This window comes from Anser anser (genome assembly GCF_964211835.1).
Source record: "Anser anser genome assembly, chromosome: 4".
Taxonomy (NCBI): domain Eukaryota; kingdom Metazoa; phylum Chordata; class Aves; order Anseriformes; family Anatidae; genus Anser; species Anser anser.
The window spans coordinates 47,434,069-47,459,443 of record NC_139724.1 but is presented as its reverse complement, the minus strand read 5'-3'; the positions used below and the strand labels follow the sequence as shown (position 1 = coordinate 47,459,443).

The 25,375-nt window shown below is 43.7% G+C and overlaps 1 protein-coding gene and 1 long non-coding RNA gene across 11 annotated transcripts in view; one reads left to right on the top strand and one right to left on the bottom strand.

Moving 5' to 3' along the window:
* The window catches only part of LOC310899099 (uncharacterized protein), a 42,905-nt gene that overhangs the window by 14,939 nt on the left and 2,591 nt on the right, over positions 1 to 25,375 (bottom strand). For 2 of the 10 annotated variants that reach the window (XR_014583999.1, XR_014584000.1), the window contains exons 3-4: positions 24,841 to 24,886; positions 17,297 to 18,519 (exon numbers count right to left, since the gene is read on the bottom strand). Coding sequence is in view for 1 of the 10 variants with exons in the window: in XM_083835098.1 (XP_083691224.1) it covers positions 1,829 to 1,853; positions 5,958 to 6,063; positions 6,697 to 6,796; positions 24,841 to 24,886 (277 nt within the window). In the remaining 9 variants the exon portion in view is untranslated. The other 8 variants (XR_014584002.1, XR_014584003.1, XM_083835098.1 and 5 more) reach the window with 7 other exon arrangements.
* LOC310899102 lies at positions 17,282 to 23,840 on the top strand. Its single transcript, XR_014584007.1, has 3 exons — positions 17,282 to 17,310; positions 23,354 to 23,419; positions 23,792 to 23,840. It is a non-coding gene; the product is annotated as an uncharacterized lncRNA (long non-coding RNA).

Sequence of the window (25,375 nt, the reverse complement as noted above, 5' to 3'; positions counted from 1 at the left end):
AAAATCCTTCACTCTGCCACAAAGCCCTTGGGGAGCGCAGCAGGAGAAAGCCACGGCTGTTCAGAGACAGCTTATTGAGTAGTGCGAGTAAAAGAGGAGCTCAGCTGCTTTTCACTGCAAATGAGACCTGTGAAATCCTGACTAGCCTGTGGGTGCCGGTGGCAGAATGTAAGGACACAAGAATCCATCCTAGCCCACTTCCTTGCCAAGATGCAGACCTGACCTTAGGCTTGAAAGATGGGGACTAATTTGGGAGCGAGGAAGGGAATGTTTCCTCACACAACCCCGGTATCTGGGTGAGAGTCACGGAGAGGGGGTTGTACCAGAAACCCAATCACATTTCACGCACAGCAGAGCACAGCTGCTCATCTGCTTGGTGCTGCTTTCCCCAGTCAAGAGTGGTTTGCCAGGATCCTGTTGTCACCTCCAGAAGGAACAGACAGCCTCAGGAGAGAGACAGCCCCTGCTGGACAGGGAAACACCCCGTCTGCACAGTCAGAGTGACTCTCTGAGGCCAAGTTAGTGTAAGAGCGACCTCGACAGCCCCGAGCAGTGTTTTTAATGCAAACAGGCACAGGGGGAAAGAGGCCAAACTCACGAGGTTCAGAACTGGAGTACAAACACCCTCATTCTAAGGCTGTATGTTTGGCCACTTGTAAGACTCCAGCTGTTCTCTGTCCTTTGCTGTTTTAACACTCACTACAAGGCTCAACTGTGCTCAAGGCAAAGGGAAAAGGGTGAGAGCTTTGACTGAACCTGACCTGCCTGAAATCACTGGGATTCCATACATGTCAGTCTGGCTGTTTTCTCATTCAGTGTAAGAATCTTGCACATTTACCCACTGTAACATCTCCCCTGCATCCCCAAATGTATGAACTCAAAACTCTGATGCACCGAGGTTACTTCTTCTCCCTCCAACAGCTGATTCTGATTAACAGGTGATGCAGGAAATTCATACCTTGCTGATTGTCACTGGTTTGCAAGCAATTTGTTAAATAAATGTGATTAGCCTCAACAATTCAGCTACTTTCTTCCAGATTACTCAGTCATCAGCGAGCCCCATGGTAGAGAAATTCATTGTGCAAAGGTAACCTTATCTTTTTCACTTATCAAGGCCAGTACAGGTGTTTTCATAGTCAGCGATTCTTAAACAGTGACAAGCTTCTTCCCAAACACTTTCCAGCTTCTTTTAATAGAAGCATAATTCAGTTTGGGGGCCCAAGAGAAGTTTTTTCTGAAGTTATCCAACCACGTTTATGCCTGGAGGGGGAAGAAAGAAAATAAGATGCTTCAAAGAGAGCCCGTGCTGGGTCACTTCTGTGTCTGTTCCACACACACACTTGAGGAGACATTTAGCTCCTGTTTCCTGGTCCTGCTGATGCTCACAGGAGAAGACAGGGTGAGTGTTGTCTGAGGCATGTGTTCCACCTCCTTGCACGCTGCAGACAAGATCAGTGCTGGCACTGATAAATGAATGGCAAAGGAGGTGAGTAAAGCTAGTGGGGGCTGAAAAGGAGTAACTAAGAAAAATCCCAACAGAAATCCCAAACTCCTTGCAGGGACGCCAACCAAATGAGGGCAGTACCTGGACTGTATGACAACTTAGTGGCTAGCCTCCTGCTTCTCCACAAGGCCTGAAGGGGCAGCTCAGAGGCTGTGATGAAAATTCATCACTTGCACAGAAAACTGGATGTAAGTAGCAGACACCTCACAATTTTCTCTCTCACTCTGCTGTCTGCGTGTCTGTCCTGAGTGCTTACCTGCATCTCTGCTCTGGCGCGGGAGATGGGAAAAGGCACTTCCATCTACCCAGCCCTGGATGAGTTCTCTAGTGGCAAAAGTAGAGTTTTGTCCTGCACCAAAAAAAAAAAAGGGGAGGGGGGGGGGGCACAGTTAGATTTGGGTTTCTTAGTGCCCTGTGGTAAGGGGAAGACTGGTGTACAAATAGTGTACAGGAATGTTGAGGAGAGAATGAATTCAAAGAGATAGTAACTAGAAATCTGTAGCAGACCCAAAAAATGAATGTCAAAACCAATTTTCTACTGACCCCAAAGTAAAAAAAAAAAAAAAGAGTGCAATTTGCAGCACTAAGCACAGTGTAATGATCTTAACTGGTTCCTTCCAATCTCTTGCCATCTCTGGCACACTGTTAAGCCCCCCCTAGCCTTTGTTTCTCCTTTTTATGACAGTATAACTTCATTGACTCTGAGCTGGTGTCTGAAGTACTTCTGTGTTAAAGACATTTTGACTTAATTCAAAAAATGTTTATGTTGCATTGACTCAGCTTCTTCTTTTTCTTCAACTTATAGGTCCTGCGCATACAGCACCAGAAATGAAATGAGCTGGGACCTGTATAAACTGGAATGGATTTGAGAAAAATATTCAGCAGCAAATGCATAGTCTGTCTGCATCTGAGCAAGAGACTGAGCTGCACGAAAAGTGGCTCTGTCCCTGGGATAGCCTCTCCTCTCTGTCTCTTTGGAAATACGTGGACAACAAATACAATTCAGAATGAAGAATCTGGACTGCTGTAAGGAATGTCATTATAAAAAGAGAATGTATTGAACTGTCAGTTTATTTATCTGAACTTTGAGTTAAAGAATTTGTACAATTGCTTTGTAAACAACTGAAATTCTACATATAAATTTATCTAATTGCTGACTTCCTTAAATCTATCATATTGGTTTTCTTTCTGCATTTAAAAACTATTTAAGTGCTTATGTACAAAATCGGAAAAGTTTATAAATAGAAAAATACTATCAAAATGATGGGGTGTGTTATTTTGGGGGGGTGGTTTATGTCAAAAATTGCTGTGAGACATAAGTGTGCCCACACATATATATAATGTTTAGTGTTCATCTAGTCCCTGAAAAGAAAATCTGCTTTTTGATGCTGCTAAGTAGTACTAGCTTGAAGTGCACAGCCTGAAGTGCTCATAGTCTGCTCCCTCTTCAGCAGTGTATAGCTGTTAACATTCTCCACAGGCTTAGCTAGCTGAAGGTTTCTAGCATAGCTTGCAGTGAGGCAGGGAAACAAAACCAGCTGAATGTCACCTCATTCCTGCCTTCATTAAATCCAGAGGAACGTATTCTTCTGCCTTTACTGGGACTGAATGTCAAACAAACTGTTTAAATTGACTTGCAGGCAAGGCGATGCCCATTCAGCAGCTTGTACAAAGAGCTGCTGCAGTTTAGCTCCTGTTTTACAGCACAGCCACCAGCTATGACAGCCAGTTTGTACAGGTTCCTCGGACTCTACAGCCTGCAGGCTGTCTGTATTGGTGACTCAGGAACAGACCAAGTCACCTTCTTCACTGTCTTTGGGATATTCCTGCCACATGTGTATAGCAAACTCCGAGAACAGTTCTAGTGAGATTCTCACTGGGAAATGGGGACCTCATCAGTGTGGAGAAAAGCCAAGCAAGATACCAAAACGGTACTATAGATCATAAAATTAGGTTAAAAACCTCCCTTTTAAAGTGCCTTATTTTCTTGTCTACCACATTTCATAGGATTACAGAAGTATAGAATCACTCTGATTGGAAAAGATCTCTAAGATGATCTTGTCCAACCTTGAACCTAATACTGATGAGTCCACCATTAAACCATGGTACTAAGTTCTACATCTACACATCTCTTGAAGATCTCCAGGGATGGTGATCACTTCCCTGGGCAGCCTATTGCAATGCTGCACAACCCTTTCAGTAAGGAAATTTCACCTAATATCCAACTAGGATATAAACATAACTAGGATATAGATATTTAAATAGATTTTATTTTTATTTTTTTTTTTTTTTACAAATTTGCTAGACATTTCCTAGTAGGAAAGTGAATATATAGCACCCTTAGAATGAACAGTTCCCTCAGGAGTCCAGCTGCCCACATCAGCCAGCATTTGGCACAACACAGGGCAGGAGCTTTGAAAATAGCCTAAATGTGAATGGAAAATAAAAGTCAAGCAGCATTGCATGCTTCTCCTGTGAATTGCTGGGTCTCGTGCCTTGTGAATTGCAGAAAAGAAAAATCTGAAAAGTCAGTGTTTGTGCTGCTTCCACCCTATCCCCACTTAGTGCATCCCGTGCTGGGTGTGGGTGTGGAAGCCGGGCCGGCTGTGCTGTGTGGCACAGTGTGCCCCGCTGCTGCTGGCTGCGGCCGTGGCCGTGCTCCTGCTGCCCTGTGCCTTTCGCAGGCCGCTGTGACTGACCTTTGCCAGACGGCTCTGCGTTCACGGCTCCTCTCCCTGCGAGCGCCTTTAGTGTGTGTAATTCCAAGACCTGCTTTGCCCTGAGGAAACAGTGTCGTGAGGCGAAGGGTTCCCTCTTGTGGTAAAAAGCAAACATTAATCCAGAGATCCGGGTGGACGGGGAACTAGGAATGGATGCCCACGGGCAGAAACACATCCAGATTATACCAACACCCAGCAGCCACATCATTTCCATAGTTGTCACTGCTCCTGGCACGTTTTCACTGAACCCACCCGCAGCGGATCTCAGCGCAGGGGGACACCGCAGGGGACAGAGCTGCTGCCAGCTGGGGACAACAGGGAGCGAGCTGAACCCAGGCGGCCGGCCTGGGCCAAGGGTGGGCCAGGTGACCCGGGGGGGTCTTTTCCATCCTTAATGGCTCTGCGATGTTATGACTGTAAGGAAAGGGGAGCTGCAGAGGAGGTAAATGTGGGGCTCTGCCCGGCGTGCGGTGCTGCAGGCTGCTTGGGGAGCAGCCATTCAGGGCATTTTGGGGAGCAGGGGGCAGGTCGGCAGCCCAAAACACTTCGAGCATAAAGAACGTGTGAGGGGTTCCATGTTTCAGGAATTTTCTGCCATTCTGTCTGTCAAGCTGCGTTACCACGTGGCACCCAGCTGAAGGGCTTGTGGAGCACAGAGCAGAAAGAGGAGGTGACTGACTGACTGCCGCTCCTTGAAGCCAGGAGCTCCCTGTACAGGAGGTTTGGTGAGGCCCACCTGTGTGCTGTAACGCTCCGTTACAGGAACAAATCTCCTGGGACAGTATATCTTAGTGCTTTGTATGCTGAGGTTCTTAGACTGCCTTCAGAAACATCCCAGTTTCTCATGGCCAGGGTACAGTGCATCAGATCATCCTTTCAGTTCCTCGGAAAGAGCTGTGAGTGTTTGACCTCAGAACAAGCTGCAGTTCATCCAACCCCCTGTATGTTACTAAACATGGGCTGGGACTGGGGTGTTGTCAGAAACATAGCTGGGAAGGGACATGGGGAAAGGTCTGTGACAGCACCGGGGCCAAACCAGACAGCCCCACCTGGCTGCTTTGCCTGTGGTGGTGGCAGCAATGAGAAAAGCAGGACGACGCAGCAGGATCTCCTCTCCCCAGCCAGGCAGCTGGGCCAGCCTGTCCTGCATGGCTGTGGCTGCTTTTGTAGCTCCAGGGATGAGGATGGAGAACCAGGAGCTGGTGACGTGCCTCTGCTGGTGGACAGGGCAGCAGCAGAGCCTGGCTCTGCAGGGCTGTGTCCTGGGAAGGCTGCTGGGGCTCTTACATCCACCAGGCTCCTCAGTCCCAGTTCACTTCCTCCCTGGGCCTGGAGAGCTCTGCCCAGCTGGTGTAAATGGCCGTAAATGTTGGCACAGGCTCTCCTTGGAGGGAGGCTGTTAGCTGCCCCAGCACTGGTTTCCCACAGGTTGCTCTTCAGCAGCTGATGCTGGGGGGAGGATTGTGGCCAAGGGGAGAATCCAAGCCTGGTCCTGGCCTGCGCGTCCTGTTGTAGGAGGGGTGCAGAGGTGCAGGACTGCCCCGCAGGGCGCAGACGACAGTCAGCAATGTGACAGCTGGTACAGTGCCAGAGAAAGGCTCTTGTACAAGCAGCCATGGCTCCTAGGTGTGCCATGGGACTGGAACAGGAGAACGTCTCTCTCAGTACTGTGGACTCATGTAACTGTGATGACCCCAGTAATTAAAACCTTGTAATGCTCTAGCAGTTCGTACCTGAATGTTTTAAATTGCTGAAGGTTCTTCAGTCTCAAGTGTGTCTGATTCAGGTAAGTCAGGAGCTGAGTGCTTTCCTTCAGTGATGCAGCCACAGCTGAAGAATCTGTGTTGGAAATACCATATGTAGAGAACTGTTGCACAGAGGCTGTGGAAAAGAGCAGGGAGATGTTATGAGGGGTAAACTGATGTGAGGGTAGTTGCGGGCTGGATGTGGTCAGAGTGATGATAGATAATGAGGAAGAGGTAAAAGGGAGCTCAGGTAAGAATAAGAAATACTAGGAGGCTTTTGGAGTTGAATGGAAGCAGCAGTGCCTGCAGAGCAGGCTGAAAAATATAGCCAGTTCTGAGAGGTTATGAAGTCTCAATGTTCTAAATGTGTAAGGGTGTCCTAACTGCAAGGATCAGACCATCATTGTGCTGTGTGCAGCTGCTGAGAGCTATCCAGGAATAAAGAAGGATGGTAGTGCCCAGTTAGGAGAGGCTCAGCTTTTGGGCTGACTGCCTGTGCAGGATGTCAGCTGTCAGGGAGATGGGGGAAGAAGGACTGGATGCCAGAAACCTTTCTTAACAGGTATGCGACGAAAATTTGTTTATAATTTGAAGTTGCTTTGCGTGAGTCCTGTCAATGTGGTGTGGTCTTTCTGCCCTTAGGCAGAATTGTGCTTTTCAGATTAGAGTCCCTCCAATGTCTGTCTACCAAGTGCATTTAGTGCTGTCCCTTCTTCAAAAGGCTGACCTTGCTGTCCTTCTTTCTCCTGCTTCACCAGTGTGGATACAGCTGTTCCATTCTTAAACTGCATGGATATGAGTCTAGATCCAGACATTATTGTTCGATCCTGTTTTGAGAAGAAACAAGCACAATGTTGTGCTTAAGTACACTACTACAATGACAAAAAAGACTTATTTCCCCACCTCATCCCCGTATTAGTAAGTGAAACAAGAGACAAAATGCTCCTTAAAAAGTTAAGAGAAAACTTCATTATATTAATGTGGTCAGAAAAACAAAACACTTGCAGTGAGTTCATGTATTCTCAGGTGAATCCCAATCAGACTTGGCAGACCTGAGCCATGGGGATGATGAATATGAAAGTTTACTTTGTAATTTGAGTCTATGAATATATAAAATTCACTAGTTAAGAGGCTACTTTTTGCCTAGCATTGCTTATGGCACTTTTAGAGAGCCAAAAAGCATGAGTGTTTCTTGATGAGCTCTTTTTTCTGTTGTGTTCATTTGATGCCTTCATAATTCAGGACAGGGTGACATTAGTCTTCATACCATCTGTGGAGTTCAGACCTACATCGGAGGGTCTCTAGGGTCTTTGACCAATTTTTGTGTTATAGGCATGTGAATACTTCTGGTCTTTGATCAGAAGATTGTTTTATGCGAGTCATGTGTGTTAATAAGTATTACCTTGTGGAGAGAAAGGTAAGACTGCTACCCAGAATAAGCTATATCAAGAAAATGGTATAATCTTTACTAAATCTGGTTGCTTGTTGGTCATGGCTAGTGGTGGCTTTAGTTCTTAAAAGAACTGAAGATTTAACAAAGTTGGTCTTCTCTGTATCTGAAGAACACAATGGTATTTGCTAAATGATCTTGCTGATTTACAAGTTGTTGGATTAACACTTGGCTCCTTCCCTTTTCCTAGAGGGATGATCAGACTTGTCTTCCAAGCAAGAGAAAATTCCAGTTGCTGCTGCCTGTGCTGATTTACTGCTTAACTTTTGGTAGGTCACAAAAACCTTGACATGCGCCTCTGGAGACTTAGCCAGTACTGTGTGTAGCTACTGTCAGTGTCAGAAGGTGAAGCGTGTAACTTGGCAGACATTAGCCTGTTTAAATTGTATACAAAATGAAATGTCTGATTTTGCAGCCTTGTGACAATGAATTTGCAAAATTGGCAGAGCTTTTGTGTTTAAATACCAAAGGAGGCTACAGCCAAGGCATGCAGCAGCAAAGCCTAAGTCCTGAAAAACCTGGTTCTTAACCCAAAGAAGAAGGAAAAAACCAAATGTGCTAAGCTTTTTTTTTTTTGGTGCAGGATTCTCCTTTTTTTTTTTTTTTGGTGCAGGATTCTCCTTTTGAGTACTTATTACTGTTTTTGGCATATTACAGTTAAAAGTTCTTCTAGGAAAGGTTTTTCTCGAGCTCCATTTTTTCGGTCCCCTGAGCAAACCTTTCCCATTACACCCCTGTCCCCTCTGCAGCTGGGTTCTGCCAGCTCCTGAGCACAGTGCAGAGCTAACTGCACAAGGGGACACCGTCCTGCAGGGTCTGGAGGTGGAGGAAGGCTCCCTAGCTTAGTGCCTGGCTGTGGCTCTTGTTGTTGTTTAGGTGGGCCTGGTAATGCCTGGGCAGAGCTGAGGAGTGTGGTAAGGCGTTGATCACACCTGCCCCTCTTCAGAGGGCTCATGGGTGAGCCAAACACAGCTGCTCCCAAGCTGGTGCCTAAACAGCCTGCGTATGAAGTCTTTATCTTCAGTGGCAGGTTATCTGAGACATTTGTAGAAATGTTCTTTGTGTGCACTTGTGTTGAGGGCAAGGACCCCACTGATGGGGGGGGCTGGGAGTGTTTTGGAACACAGGGGAGAGGTGACAGTTTTGTTATTTTGCTTTAGCCTGGGTTAGTTTTGCCTTGGTGGCTGTTGCTTCTATTTTTATTGCCCATTATTCTCTAGTTTACTCCCAGCTGTACCTGCTGCAGGCCCTGTGCTCTCCCTAAGGTGGTTATGGTGCACCTGCACATGTGGATTTGATAAGGAGCTCTTGCAGTGATAAAAAGTGTTGATAGGTCAAAGCTGCAGTGGTAAAATTAATTGTTCAGAGACTTGGAGTCTCAAGGCACCCGTAAAAGCAGTGTAATGCACTGTATGGAGTACCACCTGCGTGTAGCAGCTGTCTCAACAACTTTGCTGACACAGGAAAAAAAAAAAAGGTGATGCTCAAGAGATTTTATTTGGGCTAAAGAAATGTTCTCTGGAGGCTTTGTTTTTCGCTTAATTTAAAACATCTACAGTATTGCTGCCAAATAAGTGATTAAGGGCCAGCCTTGCTGAGAGGGCCCCTTGCCTTGAAACAATGAACCCCTGCTGATCATTTCTCAACTTCTTAGACCTGAGTATCAGGTTCTGCTTATCAAATAAAATAGTAGTGAACAGGAGGATCACTGAGGTGACCACTTTTGGGGCCTCATCCAAGGAATTATCACTGGATTTTTCTTCAGAAATCTTCTTCATGGAACAAGAAGACACCTCGCCTCTTCCAAAGGCAGTGTAGCTGCTGGAAGACATCTCCTTGTGCTGGTGGAGCATTACCTTCATTATAGGCCTCGTGTGAGCAGATTTACTGACAGCTTTACATGAGCAGAGTGATGGGGTACTGGCCTGATGTAAGCAGGGATGTGGTTTTATATATGTGAGAACTATTTTACTGTAATTAGTAGTACGTGTTTTGAGATACTGGTTCTTGATCTAGAAGTTCTATACTAATGGGTATGATGTGTGCTTAAGGTATGGTTCAATGTAAATTATCTTGTATAATTACATCATTTTTTATTATAAATTAACTCAAAACATGCTGTGGGTAGTAAGAGGCATTGTATCTAACTTATATCATAATCACTTGAGCAAGTTTTCCGATTTTGCTTTTTGTTTTTAAGTGAAGAATTGCCAGCCAGTCTCAAGAGTTGTTAAGTGCTCTTCTGGGCAGAATTTGTGCCTAGTGACTGTGCAGAGGTAGGAGCTGGGGGTGCCCATGGTCTGAGCTGGGCATGTGTGAGTTTGGGGCAGGGGGATTCTTGGGGTCCTTCAACAGGCCTCACTCAGCAGGTTTTGAATTGGTCTGGCACAGATTTTTGTGGCTTCGCCTGTTGCTATCGTGTACAATGTGTCAGATGTAAGAAAGTATCCTCTACTGTAGTTAGAGGAATTGGTCTCTGGTCTGTTGGTTCTAGCTCCAGATGATTGCATAACCTTGGGCCAAACTGGTTGTGACTGGATGTTGAACTCTGTTCTTCCTATTGGGCTATTCAGTACAACCAAAATGTCGTTCTTAAACATGCATGCAAAAGAACTTTTTAGAGCTGTTGGATTTACTTTGGAAATGTCTGCCCCTCATTCTTTCCTTTCTGGTAGTTTCCATTTACACTGGTATGTACTCAGCCTATGTTAATCATCTGTGCTTGGGCCTGGAGGACTAAGAGGGGAGAAATCAGAGATATGTGGTGCTGTGGCGTGGGGCTTGTGAACCTTGCACAGAAACAAGGTCAGTTTCTAGGATGGTTCCAGCACAAAGCAGTTCAAGCTTCCCTTGCTTCCTCTGACATGCGAAATCATACTTGTGTACCCCTCAAAGCTTATATAATATATATGTCTACAGAGTGAACTTAGCATACTTATTAGGGCCTGAGGGAGATTTGGGACCCTCATTTTCACTGATATCTCATTCACAAGTTTGATCAATGCAAGATTTTCCTTCTCAGTTTTCAAGCTCTCAAAGTGCATGCAGTAACTCAGCTTTTCCGTAAGTCTGTTGTGTTTCCCAAAGGGGCATTAAACCTGAACCAAATCACCTTATGTAGGATTATAAATGAGGGTCACATGCAAGGATATTCCCAAAGTCCTTTAAATTAAGAATCATTGCAACAGATATATTTAAACAACAGATTTACAATGAGCTTCCAGTGAAACAAAGATGTTGTGTACAGCTGTGGGACATCTGCAGCCCATCTTCTCCTCTCTGAAGTCTATGGAAAGTGGCGTTTGCCTTTCCCTCTGTACAGCAGAGCCTGCACAGAATTATGTCCAGAGCCCAAGCCGTCTCCCTGCTTTTACCAGAGCTGAAGGCAGAGCTCTTCAACAGGCTTTCACAGTCAGGGACCAGAGGCTGATGTGGAAAGATACTGGGGGAGGATGGTTTGCGTTGGCAATGTGCTGTACTCAGCTGATAGTTCAGCTTCTCTCTTACCCCTCTCTAGTACCTCTGATCTGCCTTGTGTCACTAAAAAGAGATTTCTCAGCACAGTTTATTGTTCAGAGTGGTAATTTATCATTTAAGAGGCAGGTAGTGCCACCTACATGAATTGAAATCAGTTTGGGATTAACATTTGTTGTGAGATGTTTCAATATTTTGAAATTGGGTTAACTGGAAAACAAGGTTAAACCTAGAATAAGGCTCAAGTTGGAAAATGCTAACTAATTTTTTATAATATTCAGACCTTGTTTTTCTGATGCCATACAGCAGAAACGTGGGGAGGAAGGCTAAAAAACATGAATCTTGTAGTAAACAACCAGTCTGACACACACGAGAGTACAGACCTGGATTCTCAAAGCACAAATCTCTGCCTCTGCTTCCCAGTGCAGGATGTAGGACTTGGATGTCTGCACAATGCACCTTTGAGAGGTTTGCTGCCTTGTGTTGCTTCTCAAATGGTGTGAAGCTGAGAGCACTGTTCAGTTACCTTCCATCTCCTAAACAGTGTGGCTGAAAAGCAACGCAAAACCAAGAAAAACAAGTTTAATGCCAGCTATGGTAAAAATAAATAAATAAAAACAAAATTTTAATACACATTTTTCTGCGGGTTATTGCACCACGTGCTGGTGTGTTTTCATCCCTGTAGGAAAGGCCCTCGGACTCCGTCAAGTGTAATTTCAGGAGCTGTTTGTGAGAGAGATTCCCATAGGATCCTACTGGACAAAATGTCCACCATACAGCTAAATAAAAACATCATACGATGGGTGAGCAATTGGCTAACGGGCAGGGCCCAAAGGGTTATGGTAAATGGGGCTGCGTCAGGCTGGCGGGTGGTCACCAGTGGGGTCCCTCAAGGCTCCATTTTAGGGCCGGTACTTTTCAATATTTTTATAAACGATCTGGATGTAGGAATAGAAGGTATTTTGAGCAAGTTTGCTGATGACACCAAAGTTGGAGGAGTTGTGGACTCGTATGAGGGTGGAAAGGCCTTGCAGAGGGATCTGGATAGGTTGGAGAGCTGGGCGATCACCAACCGCATGAAGTTCAATAAGAGCAAGTGCCGGGTCCTGCACCTGGGATGGGGAAACCCTGGCTGCACATACAGACTGGGCGATGAGACGCTGGAGAGCAGCCTAGAAGAGAGGGATCTGGGGGTCGTGGTAGACAGCAAGTTGAATATGAGCCAGCAGTGTGCCCTGGCGGCCAGGAGGGCCAACCGTGTCCTGGGGTGCATCAAGCACAGCATCGCTAGTAGGTCAAGGGAGGTGATTGTCCCGCTCTACTCTGCGCTGGTGCGGCCTCACCTCGAGTACTGTGTGCAGTTCTGGGCACCACAGTATAAAAAGGACATGAAACTGTTGGAGAGTGTACAGAGGAGGGCTACGAAGATGGTGAAAGGCCTGGAGGGGAAGACGTACGAGGAATGGCTGAGGTCACTGGGCCTGTTCAGCCTGGAGAAGAGGAGGCTGAGGGGAGACCTCATCACAGTCTACAACTTCCTCGTAAGGGGGCGTCGAGAGGCAGGAGACCTTTTCTCCATTAACACCAGTGACAGGACCCGCGGGAACGGGATTAAGCTGAGGCAGGGGAAATTTAGGCTCGACATCAGGAGGGGGTTCTTCACAGAGAGGGTGGTTGCACACTGGAACAGGCTCCCCAGGGAAGTGGTCACTGCACCGAGCCTGTCTGAATTTAAGAAGAGATTGGACTGTGCACTTAGTCACATGGTCTGAACTTTTGGGTAGACCTGTGCGGTGTCAAGAGTTGGACTTGATGATCCTTAAGGGTCCCTTCCAACTCAGGATATTCTATGATTCTATGATTCTATATGATAAAGAAAAGCATAGATAACAGGTTCATTTAGATGCTGGGGACCCCAAGAGAAATAACATCAAATGGGCCTCCAATCCCCATGCAGCAAGCACACCCCACTGGTAGATGTTCCTCTTCTTTGGTCCTTACAACTACTATAGGATTTGCTTACAAGGCAACACCTCTAATTGTCATTTGCATGAGATCATGTTGCTGATTACAGCAAGGCTATGCAGATGGCATGATTGCTAGTACCTGGATGCAGCTGTTGGCAGCTCCTCTGCTGCAGCAAACTATGTATGTCCTGTAGCCAAGAGATTCAAAAAGGGGGGGGGGGGGGGGGGGGGGGGGTTGTCACCTAAGTAAACTGAGGGCTGGGAATTGAAGAATGGTAGTTAATCCTGTGACATTAGTCAGTTTTTGGGAAATTACCTTAGGTTTGCTATTTTGTCTCTTCTGTGCCCATCTGACAGTAGGTATTCTGACTTGAAAAAACATTTTCAAATGTGAAAATATAGTGTAATGTTGTTATCCAGAACTGTTAGAAACATGTTAGACATCCTGAGCAAGAAACGTTATTCTTTGAACTGTAAAATACAGTGATTCCTTTACAGAAAAAATATCCATATATCGTCAGAATGCTCAGGTGAGCTTCTGTTCTGGGGCTATGACTCCAGAAATGCTTCTGAAGAAGGTCAGTCACGCGAGTACCACAGCAAAGCCTGCAACTCTTAAGGCCCCCACTGTATCCAAGCACACAGCTCCCAACTCACTTATCCATAGTTGGACCCTAACATGTTGTGTTCTGTAAGTAACCACGGGGTTTCCTCTGAAATGAGCTGCTGAGTCATGTAAAGCTCTGTAAGAATTAAAAGTCAGTGGAAGGAATCTAGAAGCAAGGTGGGAGGGGAAATGGACAAGCTAGCTTCTGCCTCCATGTAGGTGGTATTGCCTGCTGGTATCAGCAACCATGCTGGTTCCTGGAATTGAATGGAATTAAGCACAGCTCTGGGTGGGGACTGGTCTGAACAGCTTGGCCTCAAGGTCAAGCTGAAGTGCCAGGAGCTTAAATGCTTGCAGTGGAGAGAAGAAGAATTGCTGAACAGGAAGAAGAGTGAGGCCTCGCTACTGGCCATAGCACATAACTTCTCTGCTTGAGAAATCGCATGGCTTGTATGCTGGCCTTGTCACCTCCTGGATGCAGAGGGCCTGGATGTCAGCATTAACCCCTGAGTCCCTCAGGCTGATAGAAGCAGCTTGCAAGCTGGTGCAGAACAACTCTGTGCACTCTGCTGGACCTGCTCTTCCTTCTCACTGGTGAGATAATGAAATGTGCCACCTAGAGATCTGCCTCAGTACAGCTGGGAGAGGAGTCTTGCTGGTAGCTGGGAAGCTACACAGCTTGTAAATCTCTTCTGCTTTTGCTGTATGTAGCACTAAAATGCAAGGATCTACTTAACAGCTGGAGAGTCAAAATGAACTTCTGTCATCTCACTGAGCGTCTAATTCATCAAAAGATGTGTCCTGTACTGGTGTAATGTAATTTGTTGGCATACCCACAGCAGGAACATGTCTTTTGTTTCTGTCCTGAACAAAAAGCACCCAAAAAAATCAGGCATGTGACTGGGTCTGCAAGTTGTTCTGTATGGTCATGTGTTTAGCTAAAGCCTTGTGTGCGATGGGAATTTTCTGCTTCCTATCAGGCCTTTCCAAATCGATTGTAGATCATGGCAAACATCCTGCACTTAATATGCATGATTGTGTGTGGTAAAAAATGATGTTCCTATAATGTGTTGAAAAGGCCCGCAGAGGATGAAGAAGTCATTACTAACGGAATAGTGATGTTTCTTGCAGCCTCCAAAAAATAAAGATTTTACAACTGTTCACTTGTGTTCTGTTAGGCTGAGAAGATCAGAGCTTAAAGTAATGCTGACAAATGCTAACATGGTGTTTTGAAGTGACTTTTGCATTTGTTTTATCTAAATATTAGGGGAAGCAATGCACAAACACTTCTTTTAAGTAATGCACATTTTCTTATATCACACTGAAATAAACATCAATGAACCCCATTTTTTTTCCTGTTATTGCAAGACAACCTTTCCCCCTCTCTGCTTTTCTGTTTGCTCAGCTTGATTTGCTGGGTCCTCAGTCTTCATTTCATAAATTACTGTTTTTGTTGTGTTCGGTAGTCCCGATGGGTTTTGGCTAAGGGGGTGCTCTCCCTGTGGAAGCTTCCACATAATTACCAATGTGTGCACATGTATCTGTAAACACACATCTGCATATACCAATACCTATGTAGTTTTTTAAAAAAATACATTCTATATGTGTGAAGGGGATTGTAGGATCTAGTTGCAGTCTCGAATGTTTGTTTGTTTTTTTCCTACAGTGTTGTAAGAGATGCTCTCAAATTCACTGAATTAAGCAGTGGCTGTTTTCCCACTCTTAGAATTCGGAAGTAAAAGGTGCTTCCCTTAGTGCCTGCTGTATGTGTGTGTGACCTCCTGTAGGACACAGCTGACGGTGCGTTCTCATGGGTCAAACAAGCGCTTCTTGCTTGTGATATTCTTTCACTTTCCCTAATCTTTTTCTTCCAAGCAAAATCAGAGGACTTTGGCACCATGCAACCATACAGAAAGGAAAGCCTTGTGTTGCTGCAAGCAAGATTCAGATTCCCTGGTTTAGGGAAACTGGGCTGAGCAAGAGGAGTGAAGGCTGATATGGCAAAAACGCAATTGCTATATAATAAATAAATCATTGCTTGGTTTGTTCTATTTCTTCTGGACGTTTGTACATCAATATGAGCAGCTGTGTGTCTGCATCATGCAGTGGGATTTTCCATCTTAGTCCGAGAGAACGGTGCAGCTTCCCAAGATGCTGCTTGCTCGTGGCTCGAACAGAAGCACTCGCTCGTAGCAGCACGAAATCGCAGCGTGCTTGAGGTAGGCAGGGAGCTCTTGGGGCCAACCAGTGTGGGCCAACCTCTCTGCTCCGAGCCACATCCTCTCGGGATTTATTTAGTTCAAAGAATGGAGACTACTGCCTCTCTGGGCAATCTGTAGATCAGACTGCTTAGTTGCACTAGCATCATTCAATCTCTTTTTTTTTTTAAAAAAAAAAAAAAAACACGCTCCAAGGATGGTGGGAAGTTACTCTAAGACAAATTAGTAATTAGAATCGTTTCCCTTTCTCAGACTGGACCATGCTGTTGTCTTCTGCGGTATCGCACCCTTGTGAAGTGCTGATGTGGCTGCCTGTGCTCTGTGGACCAAGGCTCGGTAACTCAGGGACCTTTTCCTATTTCCTAGTGCCATGCTGCTGCTGCTGGCTGACGCTGTGCTTTGTAATGAGCTGTAAAGCAATAAGCCTTGTGTTTCATCTTCCTCCGAGATCAGCTATGGCTGCAGAAGATGCACTGAGTTAGGAAATCATTTTTTTCCCTCATCATAACCTAGCTGGGTTTTGGGACTCAAACTGTGAGGGCACTTGGGAGCAGTGGATCCCAGTTGTTTCTCTCTGTTCTGTGATTAGGGAAATGAGGGAGCCAAGAGCAGCAGCAGCATCTCTGCTCATGTGCAGGCCCCTGCAAAGCAAGTATGTTTTGGAGCAGATTATAAGCATCCTGTCCAAACACCAAGATGCATTGAGGAAATTGAAGCAAAAGGCAAATGTTATAAACAGGTAAAGTGAGCAAGGATAAGTTCAGAGAAGGGAAGACCAGGTGTGCAGTGGATAGGATGTCCAGCATTTAAGTTTCTAAGCAGTGAATACAGCAAACCGCGAAAGTGTTGTGGGTTTGTTAGAAGGGGTTATATGAGCCAGTGAAAGCAAGGTACTAAGGCTTCCCCATTTGTTTTCTGTCATCTGATCATTGTACGTGAGGAGGGGCACATTCCAGTGACTTGGAAAAAGTCATTTGCTTAAGCCATGTCACTTGAGTTTCAACTAGTCGATGTTTTTACTCCCTTGGTGAAGCAGAGCGAGAGTTGCTTTGGGCCCATCTGACGAGTGATAGTGCTAGCAGCTTTTACCTGTACTCATCAGGTGTGCCTTTCTGTATCTTTGGCAAGACTGTTTTGTTTTCTCCTGTTATCCGTTTGAGACTGCTGTAAGGGAGAAGGTGTGCAGAGGTACGCAACTGAAAATTCCCACTTCCTTACTCAAACGTTAACAGACAGAGGTGCTTCCCCTGTTCTCAGTGGTCTTGGGCTGGCAGGAGGACTTAGACTCCCAAGAGAGGCTTCAGCTCTTAGCAATTGCCATGTAGCCTCAGGTTTGGTTATGTAGCCATGCTGACTGGTTTTATCTCTACATTTGTTGCTTATTTGTGATGTTTAATAAGCATTTTTAGTCTGCTTGGATGAGTCCATGTTCTTGTGCTGTAAGAGGGTAAGAAGTAAAAACCCATGTGGAGGTGTTTAAATGCCAATATGCCTTGTAAGAGAGAAGTCACATTTATTTTCTTCTCAGTTCTGCTTGTATAGCAATTCACCTGCACTACGGTCTTGGTTAAGAAAGCTCTCCTGGAGAAGAGTACAGACCAACCATGTAGTCTGTCCAGTCCAGGTAAACTATGAAAATTTTGATTTGAAAATCCCTCAAGGGGAGGCTGAATGAGCTGGTTTGTTTGCTTGAAGAACTGATGTGTGTTGTCGTGTCTTAGTATTGCAGAACTGGGCTGGAGAGGGCACTGCTGTTCAAGGTATTCCTCTGACATGATAAATATTTGATCCCAAGGATTATTTCAGTGGCACTGTTCTTTATTTTAAATCTGCATCTAATTTACATCGTGTCCGTTGTTGTTATAAAACTATGAATACTGTATGCATCCATTCAGCATATCCACAGACACACAGTGCAACATTATTGATAGTGTTTTCGTGTTAATTACACTCACCCAATATGTGAATTGCCTTGTATATAGGTGCCAGTATCCAAGCACACTCTCCAACTGTTTACACAAGGTGGCAACCTTATGTAAATACAGAAGCAGGTAATTTTTGATCCATTTCTTAAAATCCTCTCTTCTGGGTGCCAGTGAGAGGTGGCAAGATTACTCTGTTATGTTATACCAAAATATAATTGAGAATGCTAGCAGCCTTCTGAGAAAGACCTGCCAGGAGAGCTGATAAGCATTTGGTTTTCTTGAGGCTTAAGTGGGTAATTTCCTAGTTAGAGCAGAAATGAACTGTTATGTTCCTCAAGATGAAAGTTTGGTTAGCTTATTCAGGATTGAAATAGTTCTGTATCTTTCTCCTTTACAAGTAAAAGAAAATTGTTTGGTTAGAGCTTTCACAGAACCAGCAATTATCTTTCTGTCAAATCTAGACCTTCACATAGAACACTTGCATGAGCAGATAACGTTTAGTGAAATTAATAGAGATGATAACTTTTGGCCTAACTGAAAAATGATAGGGAGAGTAAAGAGCACTTTGGCCATGGAAATACTGCTCACTTGCTAGATTACAGTAGATGGTTAAGGCCAGTGAACATCATGTTGCAGAGGACAATGAAGCAAAAAAAGAAAAAAAAATGAAGCAGAAGCCATAGCATCAGAACAATTGTCTTTGTTCCCCTGACTGCATGAAGCCTGTCCCCAGTTGCTGCCCTGAGAAGGAAGCAGTAGGGCTGTAGCTGTTCCTTGGAGGGCTCTGAATACTTGCTTGGAGAATGCACCTGAAACCAGCCTTTTTCTGGAGAAGTCTCTGTTCAACTTTCTCAATTTGGTTTCATAAACGGCTGTTTTGGTGAGGATGTCTTGTGATTTTTTTAGATCTGTGAACAAAAATGTAGGAGAAATATACTTTCTGAGTATAACTGACGTGAGATGCGTTAAGAGTTGTTCATGAGAGGTTGGTTCCCTGTGAGTTTTCAGCTGTCCACCAAGAACTGGCCTGTGCCAATAGGTAGTTCTTGAAGATACCAGAAAGCGTGGCAGGTAGCGTGGCACAGCCTCTTGTTTGTAATCAGCTGGGGTGGAGTTTAAAGCAGTCCCTAGCCTTCACTCAACTTAGGTGCTAGCCAGGTCTTCGAGTTGCTCAGTGTTGCTGTTGAAACACCCCTTAGGGGAGCTATGGTGCATCTTTGTTCCCATCATCACTCAAATATGCATGGAGCATCATGTATAATGCAGTTCCCATTGGCATTTCACATACTGTTGGCCAAGTATTTGTTTTGTGATGAAAATGTCAGCAGCCCAGTTTTGTATAGTTTTCATCGTGGATTCCTCACATTCATCCCCTGACGTTTGAAATTCTGACAGATGCCCTGTTTGTTTTGCGCAGTCAGATGCTGGAGTTGTGTTCAGCACCTTGGTGTGCCATGACTCGATCACAGGTGGCACATTTTTCACAGTTTCTCTCTATTTGTACCAGTACAAAGCTATGGACCACTTCCTTTAGTTTGATAATATTGATAGCTACAGCTAGTTCCTGGATAAAACAGACCTTTGTTTATAAAACCAGTGTTACCTGGTTGAGAAATGAATATACCACTGTATATCAGTATAACTGAAATGCTTATATGCTTTCCTGGACTACTGAGATTACTGTAATAAAAATAGAGGGCTAATTTCATTAACTTTTTCAAATGTAAAATTTACACTTTTAATTTCATTTCATAATATTGTAGCACAGTAGCACATTTTTGTGAAGTTAACCATTTTTGAAGGCTGTCAACTTCTCTAGATAAAATCCTGCTGATTTCTCAAGAAAGAGTGAAAGAAAGAAGGATTTTGTTTTTAAAACCAAAAACCCTAGAGTGAGCCCTGGCCAAATAAGGAATTTGAAGCCAGTAACATATGGGCACAAGGAACTGCAATGTAATTGTCACTAAGAAGTGAAGGGAACGTAACTGTGCATAAAATAGGAATTGGATTTGGATCTCCCTTGTTACATTAATTGCAATAGAGGTTGCACTGGAGATAGCTGGTACTGTTTTCACTTGTTTAATTAGCAATTGCTATGTGTTTTAGAAAGGGCCAGGGGCTGAGGGTGTGTGACAAATTGAATAATGTATAATGAAGTTGGTCTGAAAGGCATGCTTTAAATCTGAGCTCTCCAGTGTTTGCAGAGCATTTTGAGTTCCATCTGTTCAGTTGTAAGTATATATGACGGGAATCGCTCTCAGCTGGTACTTTTTCCCAGCCTGGATGAGGAAAAATCACTTTGATCATTCCTAAGATGAAGTGAAAAATTTTTAGGCAAAAAAAATCTTGAAAGCCATGTGAAAGTTTGTACTCCATAAAGCATAAATGGTTTCCATAAGGGCCATGTAATGCAAGTCCTTTTAGACAATGAATGACACCAGAATTTTACAGCTGAGAAGGCTGAGTTAGAGTACCCCTGCCATTTAGTTTTGATAGTATCAAGACCAGATTTTAGAACACCCAGGATTTTTTAGATATATAGATATCTAGATATTTCTAGATATCTAGAAAATCGTGCTGAAGTGCATGTGTAGCATCTAAGGTATTGAACAGCCTATAAAAATGTGGACCCTAGTTTAAAAAAAAAAAAAGCTGAACTGATAAATTATGCATAGTAAATCAAATCTGGATCTTTTTTTCTGTGAATATAGATTCTGATGGAAGAGCTTAATTTGTGTCTTCACATTATGAAGGAGGAGTTAGCTGACATGTTAACTGAGTCTTGCTAGTGTGGTAATCTCATTACTTTTCAGTAAAAAGAACACAAAAAAAACAGTGGGATGTGGCTAGAGCTGAGACCCTCTCTTAAGACCTTAGGAGGTCTCAGGGTTAGGAGGTGGCTGAATAGATTTCAGCCTTGTTTCTTCACTGTTCCTGTAAGGCCCAATATTTTTATTTTGTATTTCAGGCAATTTCTGTGCAGTGTTACTGAATGGGATGTTTTGAAGACTTTTCACTAGTCCTCAGGCCAGAACTTGTAAGCGCAACTGAGGAAGTTGTATCAAAATGTTTTTAATTTCAAATGCAAAGCAAGATACTTTTGTTAAACTGATGCAGCATACGCAAAGTACCCTGAGCTTTTTTGAACATTGAATAGAGGCACCTGCTTCCTCAAAGCACGTGCCTTTGCACGTGACTTGTACCACAGCATTGTTTCAAATGTATTTGATAATCCTAATGAGACTGAAGTAACTATTGATAATGAGGCACATAGGGAACATTAATGATTTAGAGAACACCCTGACAACACAGTAGCATTTGCAGCATGGCAAAGAAAGGATTTAAGAATGAACAGGAACAGATCCTATATCAGAATGAATAAGGATAGTTATAACAAATGCACCCGGGGACAAAAATTCAGTTTAACTTATGATAACAGGAGGCAGCTATACAAAAACAAAGCCTCTGAAGCAGAGGGATTCATAGATGTTAATGTAATTGAGAACATTAACTCCTCAAGATAAAGGAAGAAGGAAAGGAGAATGGACAAGAAAAGAGCTTTGAGGAATTGGATATCAAAAAGGCTGGTTGTATTTTTAGATATTTTGAGAATAAGCAAGTAGCCTAAATCATTAGTCAGAGCCATCTCCCATGGATTCAGAGCTGCCCTCCTACAGGATTTACTGGTGGCATAATCTCTAAATCATGACCAGAACAGTCAGTGGCCAAACTAAAGAATCAGTCAAGCGTTCGTCTTAGCATTTTGAGCACAAGTGTGCTGAGGGAAATAATCTGTGCAACAACTGTGGAATAGAGGAAACCAAATTGCTGAAAATATTTTTTATAAAATATCATCTGAGTTTCAGAAGATGGGATGCTCCGACAGTAGTTAATACATATAGGTTACAAGCATCTACTCAGATACTTCTTGTTGAGGGTGGTCTTTCAAAAGCCCCTCTAAATATTGAAGGCAAATATAAATATTGAATATTGAGATTTTGAAGCATGTGTGATTTCATTACTGGCACTTAAAATATAAAATTTGGCAAACTCAAATGAGAAATTGGAAGTGATAGTCCTTTCTATTTTAAAAGGAGTGCAAGAGGTTTTAGAGGAGAGGCTGACAGGAGATGTGAAGTCTTGTTACAACGGGTGAAGTGAAATCCCTACACAGAAGGGGATTCTGTACACAGGACAGGGTGTCATAATAACGCACAGTATTCAGGAAGATTTAACAACCAGCTGTAACTTGTATCTGAATGCCAATCTCCAAGCACATCAGAAATATTCTCTGTTCATTTATGGATTCTAGTGCTGAAGGCAAGCTATTTAAAAGGAAAATCTGCTCTAGAGCAGAAAACAAAGTAAAAGAACCCAAAGAGTCCTATTTTCTAAGAATCTGATGGATAAAAAATATATTTGGGTGTTTTGTTTTTTTTTTCAAAATGGATGTCTATAAAACCCATCAGTTAACCAAAATAACTTGGGAGAAAGGGATGGCTGATTTATGGTAGGTGTGTGCGTGGCGTTGTCCAGTGACATACATCTCACTGTGCTTTAGTAAAGTCTGCACAAGTAGAACTGCTTATTGACTCAGAGGAAAGCAAAGAAAACAACTTAGTATCAAAGTCTGGGCAGTTTCTTGAGTCAGACAGCCCTGAAGAAGTTGCAATTGAAGGGCACTTTTAAGACTTGCTATGAGTGTAGATGGACAGTCAGGAGGAGAGCTGGTGAACAGTCAGTTACTCGCACAGCAGCAAGCGTGAGGTTTCAGCACCCCTGTCCAGAAGGGACCAAGTCCTTGGTAGTTTCTCTGGGGTAGTTTCCCTAGTAAAAAACTGCAGGTGTTCAACACCCTAAATCGCAAAGGTATGATGAATGGAAATGGTTATCCTGTCCTTGGCAGCAAATCACCCAGCCAAAACATAACTGTTTGTCCTTAGAAAGCGTAAGCCTGTTTTCACGGTTTACGTGGAAGCACATACACATCCCTTTGAAAAGGCAGGATTTTTTTTTGTTTGTTTAGGAAAATGGATTTGAGGCTACTCCATACATGTTTGGCTTTATAAGTAAAGCAGTAACAATCCAGTTTTCCACACACCAAAATGATTGCACACACATAAGTGAGAAGTTTTTTTGAGAGAAGAGACTGTCCAGTTTGTACTAGTGCAGGGAATAGCTGTGACCTGCCCTCAGGCTGGGTCTAGGTATGGTGTTTATGTTTGCATAAGGCACTAACGTGCACTCTCTGGAAGCCTCAGAGAGGTAGCGAGGACATGGATGCTGTGTCTTCAGATTTATTTGTGTTTTCTTTCTTACACTTCAGTACTCAGATAAAGCATTTACTCTAGTGAGGAACTGAAATCCTATTTCCTGTCTTAGTTTGTGTAAAATTTGCATCTTAGAGATGTTTTTTTCTCCTCTTGAAGTGGACATCTTCGCTTGTCTGTTCCAAATCATAGTGCAGCCACCTGGTTGGCTGCCTGGGACCCCCAAGGCTGGTAAGGAGGGAAAAATTGTATTAACAGGTGATGCTTGACACTGCATTCATTGTAAGGACTGCTCCCTGCTTATCTGTGTTCTGGGTCTGGCTGGGATGGAATTAATTTTCTTTGTAGCAGCTGCTATAGTGCTATGTTTTAGGTGTGTGACCCCAATGCTGGGAACACACTGATGTTTTATCTTTGGTTTTGCACAGCATCAAGGCTGTTTTTTTTCTCTTTCTGCCCACCTTGATAACAGACTGGGGTGTGTGCAAGAGGTTGGGAAGGGACACAGCCAGGCAGATATTCCAAAGGAACCAAAGAGGTATTCCACACTGTATAAAGTCAAACAATAAAAAGGGAAGAGGGAGGGCTTAGGGAGCTTGGCATCTTTTTGCCTGGGAACTGGCTCAACAAGTCTAACTGTGAGCTGGTAAGCAATTACCTCTGCATCACTTGTTTTGCTGTGTTTTATTTCTACCCGACTACTTCTTCACTTCTTACTTACTTTTTTATCTCAACCAATAAGTTTTTATTGATTTTACTCTTCCTTTCCTCTTTCCCTGTCCCACCAGGCAAGCAGGGGAAGCGAGACGTTGTCTCTGTGGTGCTTAGCTGTCTATTTGCATTAATGCACAACACTCGGCATAGCGAGTGGTTTTATGTTTTATCTAACGTATGTTTTCCTTGCTCACAGCTTCCTGGATCTCACATGGTGTCATGTCCAAGTTGCATGATGTCCCAAGGGCGCTGCCATCTGCCACACATCAGTCATTACAGGCCAACGTTACCAACCCAGTCTCCACAGACAGTATTAAAAAGGTCTCTCTGCCAGGTCCTAGAGCATTTTTCTTTCTGAATGTTTACGTATGAGCATGAGTCACGAATTATCAGTGTGAGGACGGTGTATTCATGTGCGTCAGGACTGTGGGATTAGTAAAGTCCATGCTTGTGGTTTTTAGAGATGTTCATCATTAACTTACACAGCGGTCTCCTGTTGTGGCTTGGCCAGGATTTGCGTCAGCACAGGAAAACATGTTCTGCTCCCAGGAACCATTTCCAGTTCTGGCATATAAATTGTAGGACTGTAGTCACTTCTGGAATACTACTAATAACTGTGTATTCTAGGAATAAAGCCCTTTCATAACAATAGGAATTTTTTCTTCCATATGGGAAGAAATAGAAATCTGAACCTTAATGCCTTCAGAACTGGTAGAGAAGGCTGTAAAGGAGTCTTGCTGTATTGCTTTCAAATTAAATATTGTATTAAGCAACTGTTGCCTCCTAGGATTCTTCTTATGATGATGGAAACATTAACTGACAGCATTATACACTGTTCTGACACTACACTCGGTGTCTGCAGAGCTGAGATCTAGGCAGACAGTAGATCTCCCTCTTCTTTAATGACCAATGTCTGTGGCATGAAGTGTCTTACCTGCTTTTCTCTGTGGAGATGCAAAGTGAAGCAGGTGTAGGGAGCGAGGAGTAGTCAAGAATTTTGTGGGAAACACTCATGTGGGGTTCTTAAAGAAGAGAAAAATAGCTTTCTCACTAGTTCATGGTGATCCCCACCATGGTTTTGATTGTTTCTTTATCTTTGTCATGTTTTTACTCTGGCTCTTATTCCAGCTACTTGAAAAAGACCTATTTATCTGCTAGGCTTTCGTTGTTTGTGGAAGAGTGTATTTCTCCCTAGCTGCTGAAGCTGACTACATAAAAATAAGTCAGAATATTTCAGAAACTCACCATGCACAATCCTGGCTCTTTGTCCCAAGGTCTGTGTGAAGATGCACTGCCTCGTCAGAATGGGTGGATGGTAGCACAGCATATAGTGGAGAAAAAAAGAAGGAATAGGGAATGCATCAGTCAAGGCAGCCAAGGAGCTGGAAGCACTTATCACTGCTGCTTTCACCCTGCTCTGGTGTTTGAAGGCCAAGAACCTGAGCGCAGGTGTTAGTCCCTAACCACGGCACCGTTTGTAGAATGCCCTCCCATTCTGCCGCTCCTGGAGTAAAACACTCCTTTCCTTTGTTGGCTTTGCAGAGAGATTTCCCTCTTTCTCTTTTCCTCTAAAACTAATGAATTAAATTTCATAAGATTGTAATTCCTTTAGGTTTATAGAGCTGTCAATTTGCATTTTTGCAAACATGCAACAAAAATTACCACAGCTATTTTGATTTTCAAGAGTAGTGGTATAAATGTAATATAGCATCTAAATACTTTCCCTTACACACTCCTTGACTGGAAGTCAGGTTTACTGTTGAACAGAGATAATGCAGTT